The following is a 15000-nucleotide window of genomic DNA, read 5'->3' as shown; positions in this document are numbered from 1 at the left end:
TCAAAACGTATGACCTCAGTCCGCTTCAAACGCACTCTCTGTGCTAAACCTGCTTCAAACTTATTCTAATGTCACTGTGCTAAACTTGCTTCAAACGTACTCTCTGCTAACGTTACTGTGCTGAACCTGCTTCAAACTTATTTTAACGTCACTGTGTTAAACCTGCTTCAATACTCTCTGCTAACATCACTGTGCTAAACCTGCTTCAAACGTACTCTCTGCTAACGTCACTGTGCTAAACCTGCTTCAAACGTACTCTCTGCTAACGTCACTGTGCTAAACCTGCTTCAAACGTACTCTGCTAACGTTACTGTGCTAAACCTGCTTCAAACATACTCTCTGCGAATGTCACTGTTGTGACAGACATGATGTCATTCTTGATTAGGTCATGTCATTTAGATTACAAGAGATCATGCACATGCATAGAAGAGATCATGCATATGTGTGCTATACTGTGATCCAGGTCAGGGGGAGTGCTGAGGGTAAGAGCACTCTGTTAACTGGTAGTCACTAGGCTACTAGTCTTGGGTCATTTAGCTTTCTCTGTGTTCAACTGATACATCAGTTGCTTCCGCTAACTCTAGGGAAGTTCATATTAGGAGGTACACACATGTGAGACAAAGTAGCCTGCTGGATGCCTATGTTTTGGAACATATTGTGCTAAAGACAACCTGCTTGTTAGAACTGCTGAATTGTGTTTAGGATTGTATATAAGCAGGGGGACTGCCCCCCCCCCCCCCCCATGTCTGTGTCTGTCTTTGTCCTATTTATATATTTGTATATTTGTAATAAATTAATCATTTTAACCACGTCTGAATCCTCATCCATTTTCAGAAAATTTCCACGACAATTTGGCATCACGAACAGGATCGGCGAGAGGCACCCCGGAAAGGCGGTGACTGATCTTCGAGGACGCTCCCCGGGGGATGAGATCCCTGGTTGGGCTGGGCAAAGTGGGAACCCCGTGAGAAAAGGTAAAGTACCTATCCAGTGCCAAATTCTCTGACGTTGATCCAGTTAACTAATCCTAAACAAATGCCAATTGCTCTGATGTTGATCTCTGCTAATGTCACTGTGCTAAACCTGCTTCAAACTTATTCTACTAATGCCACTGTACTAAACCTGCTTCAAACTTATTCTACTAATGTCACTGTACTAAACCTGCTTCAAACTTATTCTACTAATCTCACTGTACTAAACCTGCTTCAAACTTATTCTACTAATGTCACTGTACTAAACCTGCTTCAAACTTATTCTACTAACTGTACTAAACCTGCTTCAAACTCTGTTACTCTCTGCTAATGTCACTGTGCTAAACCTGGTTCAAATGTATTCTACTGTCACTGTGCTTAACCTGCTTCAAAAGTATTCTCTGTGTTCCTGTCTAACAAGACTCAATTTTAAGGCATCCCTGAACAATTTAATGAACACATTCTCAATCTGGTGCAGATTTATTCAATGAGAAATAAGCACGACTACCTTTCCCCAGTAGTCATGAGGCCTGGAATAAACAAAAACACAAAATGACAAAACATTTACAACATATGTTTGAAATACTGAATACACTGGAGGCTGCAGGTCTTATAACCAACCACATTTACTTGGCTTAAGTCTAATAGTGCATGAGAATAACCCTGGACTTGTGTGTAGAGTGTTAGCCTGTGTGGGGGTAGGTAGTGTTGGAATAGGTAGTGTGTTAGCCAGTGTGGGGATAGTTGAGTGACCTCTGCACTCTCTTGGAAACACAGTCCCCCCCCCCCCCACCCCCCACCCACCCAGTTTACATTCAATTGCAGTTGGTTTAATTAGAAAATCAACAGTGTGACCAGTGGAAACGTTCAGAGCCTGTGAATCTGATCTCAGATCAGCATTTCGGCTCAGAATGTGCCCAGTTTAATTTCATTAAGAGCAGCTAATGTAAGATTAGTTCCATTTTGAATTGCAGGGCCGTGCTGTGTGACTGTGCCACTGGCTACAACCATCTGTGGAGAAAAAGACACAGTGGCGGCTGGAACAGTGGCTGTATCCAGGATGACCGCAGCTATAGCTACAGTCACTATAGCTACAGTCTGAAGCTGTTTTGGGCTTGACCACAGATGTCAAGCAGTACGGATGCTGCACCAGTCCCATCAGGATCATGGGAAGCTTAAGTGTGCTTCACCAAGGTAACGGCGTCGAAAACACCTCCCGGGTGTGCAAGACCCATACTACAAGGCAGAGAGCACAGGATCCACTGACCATCACACCCAGAGCCGGAGTGGCTAATCGGGAGATTCGGGAGGATTCCCGATGGGCCGGCTCACGTCAATCTCTAGTTTGGGCCAATTGGGAGGGAAAAATAATGTTGGGCCGGATTTGGGCACGAAACTCCGGGGCTGAAAAAAGGGCCCACTCCGGCCCTGATCACACCTGTGTGAGGTTCCCATCTGAAAGCCATGGGCATTAATTTAGTTTCTTGGTCCTTTTTGCAGCTACAACTCCCTACCACTTTCTGGGAAGCCTTTCCACAAGAGTTTGGAGGGTATTGGTGGAAACTGGTGTCCATTCCATTAAAAACAAAATGATTTCATCAGGCACTGAAGTTGGACAACAATCCCTTACTCAATGTTTCACTAATATTACACACCACATCAGACTACGTCTGCACGGTCTCTGCTCTGTGCACAGGGGCCCAGTGAGCACAGGAAAGGGCCTTCCACACACCGTCACATGGCTGAAAGTACAGAACAGTCTAAAATATCATGGTATGTTCTAGCATTAACATTATCCTTCACTGGAATTAAGGCTCTAAGCCCAGAAAAACAACAGGCCTACTAAAAACCTTCTAACTTTAGTGCTGGCGTTATACCCTCCAGTAGGTAATTTTCTGCTGGCACTCTCCAAACCCACACTCGTCCTCCAGGTCGTGAAATGTGATCCATCACTCCAGAGTTAGGTGGCGTGTTTTACACCATCCCACTCAACAGTTGGCACAGCATGATCTTAGCGTGATCTTGGACTTGTGCGGACTGTCCTCAGCTGTGTCCTCTGGGCCAGTTCATGAAGCTCTTGTGTTGATGTTGCTTCCAGGGGCGTGTGGGACTCCGTAGTGGCCGTGTCGGAGGACAGGAGACCTTCACACGCTACACACTCCAGCACTTCCCGTCCTGCTCCGAGTCTGCGTGTAGCCTGAGGCCCCCACGCATACCGTACACATTTGTTAGGAAGGTCAAAGGTCAATTACATAGCCTCAACAAAGATAGAAGGAAAAGGTAAATACAAAACCACCTCCTCATGAAAAATACAGACACCACAGCCATCTTTGTTGGTTTGAGTTCATCTCCGATTTATTGTTCTATTCGTTGGTAGAAATGCATTTCTGTTCAGTAATGGTTGTACGCGGTTGACGGGAGAGTGACAGAAATGTTTTCTTATTTGCATATCTATCCTTACGTCTTCTAAAGTCCCTGTCACGTGACCTCTTGTGTCTCCTCACGTGTCACGTTGTCCCAGAGCTAACCTCCACACTGCGTGGTCTCCTCTACATGGACAACGTTCAGTCCTACATGTGGGGCGAAATTTGACACTGGAATGCTAGATGCGAAAGTTTGAAGTGTTTGTCCCACGTCTCCAGGGTCCAAAAATGAATAAATATTTCTGAGAACTTAATGATGACAGACCCCCCCCCCCCCCCCCCCCCCCCCCCCCCCGACGGTAATCACGTCAGGAGGTTGTGTAATGCTGCTGTCCAAGGCAAGCTACTAGAAGGTTCAAACCTTTAGGGCATTTTGCAGACATTATAACTCATTCTAACACAGCTCTGACATGCCACGTTCAGATGGAAGAATTCTATACATTTCTAAAGTAAAATAAAATGTCAAAGTTGAATGGAAACAACAACAATGACGTTGGCGTCTCTCCCAGTTCTGATGAAGTGATCTAAGATTTGGTACATGTAACATCATTTTCATCTTACAGGAATATTTCAGTTGTCCAGCACACAACTAGTACCCTACGTGTCCCAATGACCAACACACATTCATCTCATTACTAAAAGACATTAGATTTCCAGACAGTTACTAAGTAACATGTACAAAAGGTCGTGGTCTAGAGGGGAATAACAACATCAGCATGTACAAATCAAAATAATGACAATCCCTATTACAATAAACAGCTTGTGGTATGTCAACGGAGAACTAAGAATAGAAAAGTAAGTTGAAAAATGGGACGCAGACAGGAAACTACTCAACCACAGAAAACTATAGTAGTGTGTGTGTGTGTGTGTGTGTGTGTGTGTGTGTGTGTGTGTGTGTGTGTGTGTGTGTGTAAGAGTGTGTGAAAGCCTGTCCAAAGCCTGCATTGCATCCCTTTTTACTGGATGTGTTTGCTTGTGTGCGTTTCTAGACGTGTGGCTGTGTTATGATGCCCGTGCAGGCACACACGTGTTGGGTCTGCGTGCGGGCACAAAGCCGTGTTTGCAGGTACACTTGAAGGAGCCAATCGTGTTGACACACCGTGCGTGCTTACAGGGACTGGAGCGCACACCCCTCTCCACACACTCGTCTATATCTGCACAGAGACAGGGATAGACAGAGACGAAGAATGATGAAGAGGAAGGAAAGACAGGGTCGTTCGTTCATTTAGAACATCTACAGAGAAACATAGTCCTTCACCATATATGTGCGTAAACATCTATAGAGATTCAGAGAGTTTCCAGAGAACGTTTAGGCAGTGTCCTTCATCAGCTGTGCAAGCAAAGTGCATCTGAATTTCTATAAGGCAGCAGCAGTGTAGAAATATACTCCTGTATAGGAGTACGTGTGTGTGTGTGTGTGCGCGTGTATATGAGTAAAATCTACTGATTATGTGAGCACCTATGTATAGTAGCTAGGCGTTCTGTGTGTTTGTGTGTTCTGGTGTGTGGGGGCTGCTCTAAGATGAATCATCAATGTGAATCACTGGGATGTGTCGTGAATGTTATGCGTCACAGAAACCGCAAATCCCACCGATAATTTGTGATATTTTCTCAGGAGGAAATTTTCTGTCATATGCAAATGAAAATGTAAACAGGAGATGGTGATTGCTCCTTTCTCTTTCAGCTCTCACTTACCTTGAGTCGTGATTGGTCAAAACCAGTCACTACACTATGAACCACCAAGTGTGTGTTTGTTTGTGTGTGTGTGTGTGTGTGTGTGTGTATGTATGTGTGTGTGTGTGTGTGTGTACTAACCTATACAGCGCGTTCGTGAATGGTCCAGTCTGAAACCAGGGTTACACTCACACATGGTACCCAGGTACGAGCGTACACAGCGGCCATTAGCACAGCTACATTCATCTGAGTCTTCCTCTGAGCTGTCACGCTCTGAGAGAGAGATGGAGAGAGAGAGATGGAGATGGAGAGAGAGAAAGACAAAGAGATGGAGAGAGAGAGATGGAGAGAAAGAGATGGAGAGAGAGTCAGATGTCTTGAAGTCCAAAGGTCTTCCTGATGGGTTCTATGACAAAATCTGATAAATGACTTCAGATGTTGAAGTCTCCATGACATAAACCCTCTCTGATTGGCTGCTGGAGAAGGTACCTGGGTTGTAATTGGAGAATGCAGCTAAAAAGTCTCCGTCTCCGTCTGACTCCGTATCCAGGTGCATCTCACACAGCCTGTTAAAGATGACTGCAAACACCACACCACACACAGAAATCATTACACCCAGAGCTACACACACAAGGGGAGAACATGCACAACAACACACAACTGCTCTACAGAAATAAGAACAAATTATTCTTTATTTTGAATCCCGTTTAAATGTCTCCTGCCTGCTTTTAATCTCCTGTCTACATCAAAGTTATCCATGGAGGCTGGAGAGACATGGTGTGTCTCAAATCTTGCAGGTCTAGTGCACTAGCTATCTTTAGCACACTTTGTGGTCACTCTGGAAGACATTATGAAGCCTCCACTGGGGATACTGACGTGACCTACTAGAAATACCGTACAGTGAAGAGTCAAATGATGGACACAGAAAGACACGGAAGATACTGTAATTACAGTTTGTATAACTTCATTCTCTAACGGAAACATTGCTCTCTGCCTCTATAAGACTACAGTGGTTTAATTCACCTGTGTTCCTCTGTGGAAACACTCATCTCTGTAGCACCCGGGGGATAACTGCAACTTCCTTGGATTCTTAAAAGGGAGGACTACCCTCTGCAGGACTGGAAGAGTGCTGCAGTCTGCTCACCTGAGTTCCTCTGTGGGCAGGTACGACACTCGGGGCCCCAGCCGCGGCCGTAGTGACAACAGCACTCAGAGTAGGTGACCGTCAGATCGTTTAGTGGCATACTGCACATGAGATCCTCGTCCACCTCCTGGAAACACACGTCCTTGTGTGCGGCCGTGCGGTCTGAGAGAGGAGGACGGGGGAAAAGGCGGAGACAGAGCGGGGAAAGGGGGCGGGGTTTGGGGGTGGGAGACGTGGAAATGGGACAGAGAGACCGAGACACCAGACAAACAGAGAGAAAGGAGGGATAAGGAAGAGAAAAGGAGTAATAGAGAATGGAGGATTTGGGAAGAAGACAGAGAAAGACAAACACACAATAAACACAAATAGGTCCTACCCTACCACACGCAACATGTCACAGGGATCGATGAGGGCCTATAGCTACGTGCGTAATCCACTACACACAGCTGACTGGCCAATCAGGGGCTTGGACTGACTACGTGGATTCAGGGCTAATGCTGACAGGTGGACTAGGGGCCTGAGCTGCAATCTGATTGGTGGGCTTTGGGGCCTGAGCTGTGATCTGATTGGTGGGGTAGGGGAGTGGGCGGAGCGTCTGGTTGGCCAGGCTACCCACCGTCGTAGACGCACTGCTTGAGGGCCGCGCTGAAGGTGAGCGGCTGAGCACAGATGCAGTGGAAGGAGCCGGGTGTGTTGACACACCGCCCGTTCCTGCAGTACGACGGGTCCAGACATTCATTCACATCTGAAAGGGTCACCACAGACATTACTAGAGGGGGACAGAGGAGTGCAGAGAAGGAGAGAGAGGGGGAAGGTAAGAGGGGGAGGGGTGAAAGAGGGAAAAGGAGGGAGAAAAAGAATGAGAAAGAAGCATCAGAAGCACACAGTCTTGGGAGAGTTATACATTAACACATCTCTAATGATATACCATTAACGTGTAACTAATGATATACCATTAACACATCTCTAATGATATACCATTAACGTGTATCCAATGATATACCATTAACACATCTGTAATGATATACCATTAATACATGTCTAATGATATACCATTAACACATCTGTAATGATATACAATACATGGCTAACGATATACCATTAACGCATCTCTAATGATATACCATTAACGTGTATCTAATGATATACAATTAACACATCTGTAATGATATACCATTAATACATGTCTAATGATATACCATTAACACATCTCTGATGATATACCATTAATACATGGCTAACGATATACCATTAACGCATCTCTAATGATATACCATTAACGTGTATCTAATGATATACCATTAACACATCTCTAATGATATACCATTAACGCATCTCTAATGATATACCATTAACGCATCTCTAATGATATACCATTAATGCATCTCTAATGATATACCATTAATGCATTTCTAATGATATACCATTAACGCATTTCTAATGATATACCATTAACGCATTTCTAATGATATACCATTAACACATCTCTAATGATATACCATTAACATATCTCTAATGATATACCATTAACACATCTCTAATGATATACCATTAACACATCTCTAATGATATACCATTAACGCATTTCTAATGATATACCATTAACGCATCTCTAATGATATACCATTAATGCATCTCTAATGATATACCATTAATGCATCTCTAATGATATACCATTAATGCATTTCTAATGATATACCATTAACGCATTTCTAATGATATACCATTAACGCATTTCTAATGATATACCATTAACACATCTCTAATGATATACCATTAACATATCTCTAATGATATACCATTAACGCATCTTTAATGATATACCATTAACGCATCTTTAATGATATACCATTAACACATCTCTAATGATATACCATTAACGCATCTCTAATGATATACCATTAACACATTTCTAATGATATACCATTAACACATGATATACCATTAACACATCTCTAATGATATGCCATTACCGTGTATCTAATGATATACCATTAACACATCTCTGATGATATACTATTAACATGTGTATAATGATATACCATTAACACATCTCTAATGATATACCATTAACACATCTCAGATGACATACCATTAACACATATCTGATAATATAACATTAACATGTGTATAATGATATACCATTAATGCATCTCTAATAATTGATTAACGCATATCTAATGATATATCATTTGCTTCTAGATGTAAAAGAATTAAGAAGAAAAAATACATTTTACATTTTCACAAATTCTTAGTATCACAGTTTCTGTAAACATCAACAGAGAAACAATAATAAATAATAAGAAATAATACTGTTTAAGTATGTCACAATCCATATCTCATGAATGCTACTATGTTTGTGGAACTACATTACCCATCATGCCCATGTTCTGACCCACTCACCGGCCTGTTCCTCTGGTGTGACACAGCTATTGCGGTCGGTGGCCAGGGTCCAGGGAAGGGTGCAGATACAATAGTAGGAGTCCTGAGTGTCGACACAGTGCCCATTCTTACAGTTAGATGGATCCTGGCATTCATTTATACCTGTAGACACACACACACACACACACACACACACACACACACACATTACCTTGGCAGTGACTTCTCTTTATAGAAAAAACACACAGAAAAAAAACCACACAGAATTGCCTAGTCGCACACACACACATACACACATACACACTCACACACACACATATACACTCACACATACACATATACACTCACATACACACACACACACACACACTGAGACACACACACACACACACTGAGACACACACACACACACTGAGACACACACACGCGCGCGCGCGCTCTCACATGCCTGCGTGAACAAACACGTCCTCCTCCAGACATTCCCGCCCCTCCCCCTCCCCCTCCCCTCCCCCGTCCTGTGTTCTCTGGGTTGTTAAGCGCAGCTGCTCCTCCCCCTACAGGCCTCGTTGGCGCAGTAGGCAGCGCGTCAGTCTCATAATCTGAAGGTCGTGAGTTCGAGCCTCACACGGGGCAAAGCTTTTACTTTCAGCTACGCAGAAACAGACTACACATCAACAACACATGAACTAAAAAATCTATTTATTTAACTAATAAACATAACACGCTAGCATGGTTAAACATTTCTAACGTGTTACGAGTAAAACCTAATGAGACACAGCTTCCTTCCTGTTACAACAAACGAACAACAACAACCCTCAAGAACAGCAGCAACAACACAACACCACGTTTGTTTGCTTAGACGCTTAAATACTTCAGAAGCTGTTTGAACGAAGAACGTCGGGTTTCACCAGATCAAAAGAAAACCACATCACAGAGGTCTGAGTGTACGCTTAAATGAATCAAGCAAACAGCTCAACCACACACACACACACACACACACACACACACACACACACACACACACACACACACACACACACACACACACACACGCCCCCTACCTGTGACTGTGGGGAACACACACACACACACACACACGCCCCCTACCTGTGATTGTGGGAAACACACACACACACACACACGCCCCCTACCTGTGACTGTGGGGAACACACACACACCCTACCTGTGACTGTGGGGAACACACACACACCCTACCTGTGACTGTGGGGAACACACACACACCCTACCTGTGACTGTGGGGAACACACACACACGCCCCCTACCTGTGATTGTGGGAAACACACACACACACACACACACACCCTACCTGTGACTGTGGGGAACACACACACACCCCCTACCTGTGACTGTGGGGAACACACACACACCCTACCTGTGACTGTGGGGAACACACACACACGCCCCCTACCTGTGATTGTGGGAAACACACACACACACACACACCCTACCTGTGACTGTGGGGAACACACACACACCCCCTACCTGTGACTGTGGGGAACACACACACACCCTACCTGTGATTGTGGGGAACACACACTTCTTGCTGGTAGCGTCTGGGGTCCAGGGGGCGTTACAGGTGCAGTAGAAAGATCCACGCGTGTTGACACAGTGACCATTAGTGCAGAGAGACTCGTCATGACACTCATCCACATCTAAATGAGAGATGGAGAGAGGGGGAGAGAAAGAGGGAGAGAGAGAGAGAGAGGGAGAGAGAGAGAGAGAGGGTGAGAGGCAGAGGGAGGGAGAGAGAGAGAAAGGGAGAGGAAGGGAAAGAGGGAGAGAGAGGTGGATAGAGGGAGATAGAAGGAGGGAGAGAGAGAGGGAGGGAAAAGGAGACTTTTGTTTTGGTTTTCATCACACCATCACGTGTGAGGTTGCAAGGCAGTTCCATACAGCTATCACTGTTGCTCTTGGTTACGGTACTGAGCAGTTAATAACTGTTGTTCACACTCAGAAGTGAAGGATTTAGGGGTGTATTCAACTAAGGATTTTCATAGTCGAATCTGATTCGTCAGCTTTTCCCTTTAGTCGACTAATAGTCGAATCGGGTTTATTTTATTTTTTTATTTAGAGCATCTTAAACGGGATCCTGTTCTCATTCAGGACTTTTTTCTTCTTCAAAGTAAAAACCTAAAACACTCAGATAAATGAATAAACACGGTAGGTTGGCTTTATTCAGCTTTTATTTATTTACTTGTTTATTTTTTATGAAACGTTAGAGAACATTAACCGTCAGTGCACATTGCGCATATCGAACTGTCAGACAGGCACTCTGCAAAATGTCAAAAATATTTTAAATAAAATATGCCTGCCTGAAAATATTAACAAATTGACACACAACAGCAAAAAATATAAGGAAAGGTTCAAGTAACGGGGTTTAAAAGCAAACAACAAAAAATGTCTATAGGCCTACTTGTCGAGACGCACCGCGACGAGACGAGACGACACGACCGAAACGACAAACGGCTGAACTGTTTTTTCCGCCTTTACGCGTTTTAAATGGTATGCCATGTTGGTTGTTGTCGTGCGAAATGAAAGACGTTGATGACATAACTTGCACTTTACCTTGTTTGATTCATCTTTATCTTTTTCAAAATACTTTTGAAGTTTTTTTGTAGATGCTGACTATCGTGTAGCGTGTTCAGCTCCGCTCATTTGGATTGTGCAACAGCAGGGTGTGATTTATTAATGTGTAGTAAGGAATATGCCTATTGTTAATGCGCAGACATAATTTTTAAATATTTATTAACAGAAATTAGGATGATTTTATTTGACACAAGGCTATATATAACGAAAACAAAGACATTTCATGTAACAACTAATGCTTAGCAGCATCCTTGGGAACCTCCATGCAGTTAGAATGGTACATTCGACTATGACGTTCATAGTCGACTAGGGGCTATAGTCGACTATAGTCGAATCAGCGACTATTGCAGGTCACCCCTAGAAGGATTATAATCTGATCCCATCCAAAGAGACCAGTTTGAGGTCAGTTAATCTCATTACAGATTACAATGTCAAAATGAGAAGTTATAATATCATGTTAAAAGTTTCAACACAGGAGACACATGGTCATTCATTTAACATAATAGTACATGATGACAATTGCTCTGCTTTCATTTATGTTGTCACATCCGTATTTGGTAATCCACAAGTAATGTCTGCTGAGGTCAGCACCCCCAATTGACTCTCTGGAGGTTTTACAACCTGTGCATGAACCCCCAACCTCCAGACTACACGAATCAGATGCAGATTCAGACACTCTCAGTGAAAAAAAAGCTGGTGTTGCACTGTTGGACTGTACTGAACACCATTATGGGCCTTTACTGCCTCCTTGTGGCAAGAACTGTAAATACAATTTGCTTTGTGTACATATATAGGCCATAATTGTCTTCTGTGTGTGTGTGTGTGTGTGTATGTGTGTGTGTGTGTGTGTGTGTGTGTGTGTGTGTGTGTGTGTGTGTGTGTGTGTGTGTGTGTGTGTATCTATCTGTGTGTGTGTGTGTGTGTGTGTGTGTGTGTGTGTGTGTGTGTTTACCTATACACTCGAGGAGGTTACTGTCGTAGTAAAAGCCCTGCTGACAGTAACACTCGAATCCTGGCTGTGTGTTCATGCATCGCCCCTCCTTGCAGATCTCATTAGCAAATAACACACATTCGTCTATATCTACAGAGAGAAGGACAGAGGGAGGGAGAGAGAGAAGGAGAGACAGAGAGAAAGAGGAGTAGAGGTGAAGAGGAAGAGGCTCGTATAAAGTGAAAGGTACACTCCAGATACACTCCAGATACACTCCAGAAATACTCCAGATACACTCCAGAAACACTTTGTGTGAGTTCATGTATATAAATATCGGTGAGTGTGTGTTGTGAGTATGTATACGTGTGTGTGTGTGTATATGTGTGTGTGTGTGTGTGTATACCTCTATGGACTGGTAAGCCATACTCTGTCAGGCCCTCCTCATGGTAAAAGCCTCGTCCCACTGGACACAGTGAGTGGTACTCCGCTACACAAAACACACACATCCATCAATACATCCACCCACCCCCCCACACACACACACACCAATCCACCCACCCACCCATCCACCCACCCACACACACCAACCCACCCATCCACCCACACACACACCAACCCACCCACACACACACCAACACACACCAACCCACCCATCCACCCACACACACACCAACACACACCCACCCACCCACACACACACCAACACACACCAACCCACCCACCCATCCACCGCCACGCACACACCAACCCACCCACCCACACACACCCACCCACACACACCAACCCACACACACCAACCCACCCACACACCCACTGAATCTGGGTCCCCATCTCTCCATGTACCACTGTGAAGCACCCATCATCACCATCATCATCTTTATCCATGACCCTGTGTCTCCAGCTGCCCCTCCCTCTCTATGTGGCTGCCCCGGGGAGCCCGGGGTGGGGCAGTACCGGAGTGGTAGACGGGGCAGGGGTAGATCTCACAGTGGTCGCCCCAGCCCACGCCCACGGAGCAGCAGCACTCCTGCTTGGTGACGTTGGTGGCCAGCACACTGTCACAGAACACGGTGTCATCCAGGTTCAGGTAACACTCCTTCTTATTGTTGGGGTCCAGCTCCACCTCTGGGAGGAAACACACACACACACACACACACACACACACACACACACACACACACACACGGATGTGCATGCAAAGACATAAATATGAGCGGAGGGAGATACACACACAAACATCAACATGCAAAGGGAAAACACACACACACACACACACACACACACACACACACACACCTACCCTCACAGCTGTGCTTGTCTTCAGACAGAATGAAGCCATCGTTGCAAACACACACATATCCCCCTTGCCTGTTCTCACATGCACCATTGGGCTGGCAAAGTCTCCTGTCCACCTCACACTCATCTATGTCTGAATAGGTGAGAGAGTGTGTGTGAGAGTGTGTGTGAGAGTGTGTGAGGAAGAGAGAGAGAGTCAGAAACTATTACTGTAATTATTCAATATTCAAAAGTTGAGTATGACATTTGCAGTACAACCTTATTCAGGAATGTCTGTGAGTGTGTTTGTGAGGGCAAGAAGTGTGAGATTGTGTGTGAGATTGTGTGTGTGTGTGTGTGTGTGTGTGTGTGTGTGTGTGTGTGTGTGTGTGTGTGTGTGTGTGTGTGTGTGTGTGAGAAGCACCTTGGCATCGACGTCCACTGACTAGCATGTATCCTTTCTGGCACTCACAGCGGTAGGAGCCCATGGTGTTGATACAGCGCCCCCTCTGGCAGTTGGAGGAACGCTCACACTCATTAATATCTGAGGAGGACCACAGAAATTGCATTCCATATCAGTCTTTATATTCTGTGCAGCACATTCCACTGTCTCCACCTAGCACCTCCACCTAGCGCCTCCACCTAGCACCTAGCGCCTCCACCTAGCACTTAGCGCCTGCACCTAGCACCTCCACCTAGCATGTAGTGCCTCCACCTAGCACCTAGCGCCTCCACCTAGCACGTAGTGCCTCCACCTAGCGCCTCCACCTAGCACCTCCACCTAGCACCTCCACCTAGCATGTAGTGCCTCCACCTAGCGCCTCCACCTAGCACTTAGCGCCTGCACCTAGCACCTCCACGTAGCATGTAGTGCCTCCACCTAGCACCTCCACCTAGCACGTAGTGCCTCCACCTAGCGCCTCCACCTAGCACGTAGTGCCTCCACCTAGCGCCTCCACCTAGCACCTCCACCTAGCACCTAGCGTCTGCACCTAGCACCTCCACCTAGCACGTAGTGCCTCCACCTAGCACCTAGTACCTCCACCTAGCACCTCCACCTAGCATGTAGTGCCTCCACCTAGCACCTCCACCCAAGGAACAGCGGTGGGCAGGGCAGGGTGGTGCCACCGGGAGCACTGAACACTGGTCCTGGTTTGGCACAGAGGAACGAGTTCAGGATGATGGCGTGTTAGTGTGCATGTTAGTCAGTTAGCATGTTAGTGTGCTAGCATGTTAGTGTGTTAGCATGTTAGTCTGTTAGTATGTTAGTCAGTTAGCATGTTAGTCAGTTAGCATGTTAGTTTGTTAGCATGTTAGTGCGTTAGCATGTTAGGGTGTTAGCGTGTTAGTCTGTTAGCGTGTTAGCATGTTAGTCAGTTAGCATGTTAGTCTGTTAGCATGTTAGTGCATTAGTGTGTTAGCATGTTAGTCTGTTAGCGTGTTAGTGCATTAGTATGTAAGTCTGTTAGCATGTTAGTGTGTTAGCATGTTAGTCAGTTAGCATGTTAGTGTGTTAGCATGTTAGTGCGTTGGCATGTTAGTCTGTTAGCATGTTAGTGCGTTAGTATGTTAGTCTGTTAGCGTGTTAGTGTG

The 15000-nt window shown here is 45.1% G+C and overlaps 1 protein-coding gene and 1 non-coding gene across 2 annotated transcripts in view; one reads left to right on the top strand and one right to left on the bottom strand.

Annotated features, from left to right (window-relative positions):
• Positions 1-3687: 3687 nt before the first annotated feature.
• The window catches only part of ltbp3 (latent transforming growth factor beta binding protein 3), a 47092-nt gene continuing 35779 nt past the window's right edge, over positions 3688-15000 (bottom strand). Inside the window, 12 exon segments of the mRNA XM_076992817.1 lie at positions 3688-4548; positions 5210-5341; positions 5558-5647; positions 6213-6374; positions 6829-6981; positions 8616-8756; positions 10130-10267; positions 12154-12282; positions 12536-12619; positions 13087-13257; positions 13433-13561; positions 13832-13951. Coding sequence (XP_076848932.1) covers positions 4397-4548; positions 5210-5341; positions 5558-5647; positions 6213-6374; positions 6829-6981; positions 8616-8756; positions 10130-10267; positions 12154-12282; positions 12536-12619; positions 13087-13257; positions 13433-13561; positions 13832-13951 — 1601 coding nt within the window. The 3' untranslated portion in view covers positions 3688-4396.
• trnam-cau (transfer RNA methionine (anticodon CAU)) lies at positions 9155-9227 on the top strand. The gene has a single exon. It is a non-coding gene; the product is annotated as a tRNA-Met (tRNA).

This window comes from Brachyhypopomus gauderio, unplaced genomic scaffold (assembly GCF_052324685.1).
Source record: "Brachyhypopomus gauderio isolate BG-103 unplaced genomic scaffold, BGAUD_0.2 sc98, whole genome shotgun sequence".
NCBI classification, from domain to species: Eukaryota; Metazoa; Chordata; class Actinopteri; order Gymnotiformes; family Hypopomidae; genus Brachyhypopomus; species Brachyhypopomus gauderio.
This window is presented reverse-complemented; position numbering and strand designations above follow the sequence as displayed.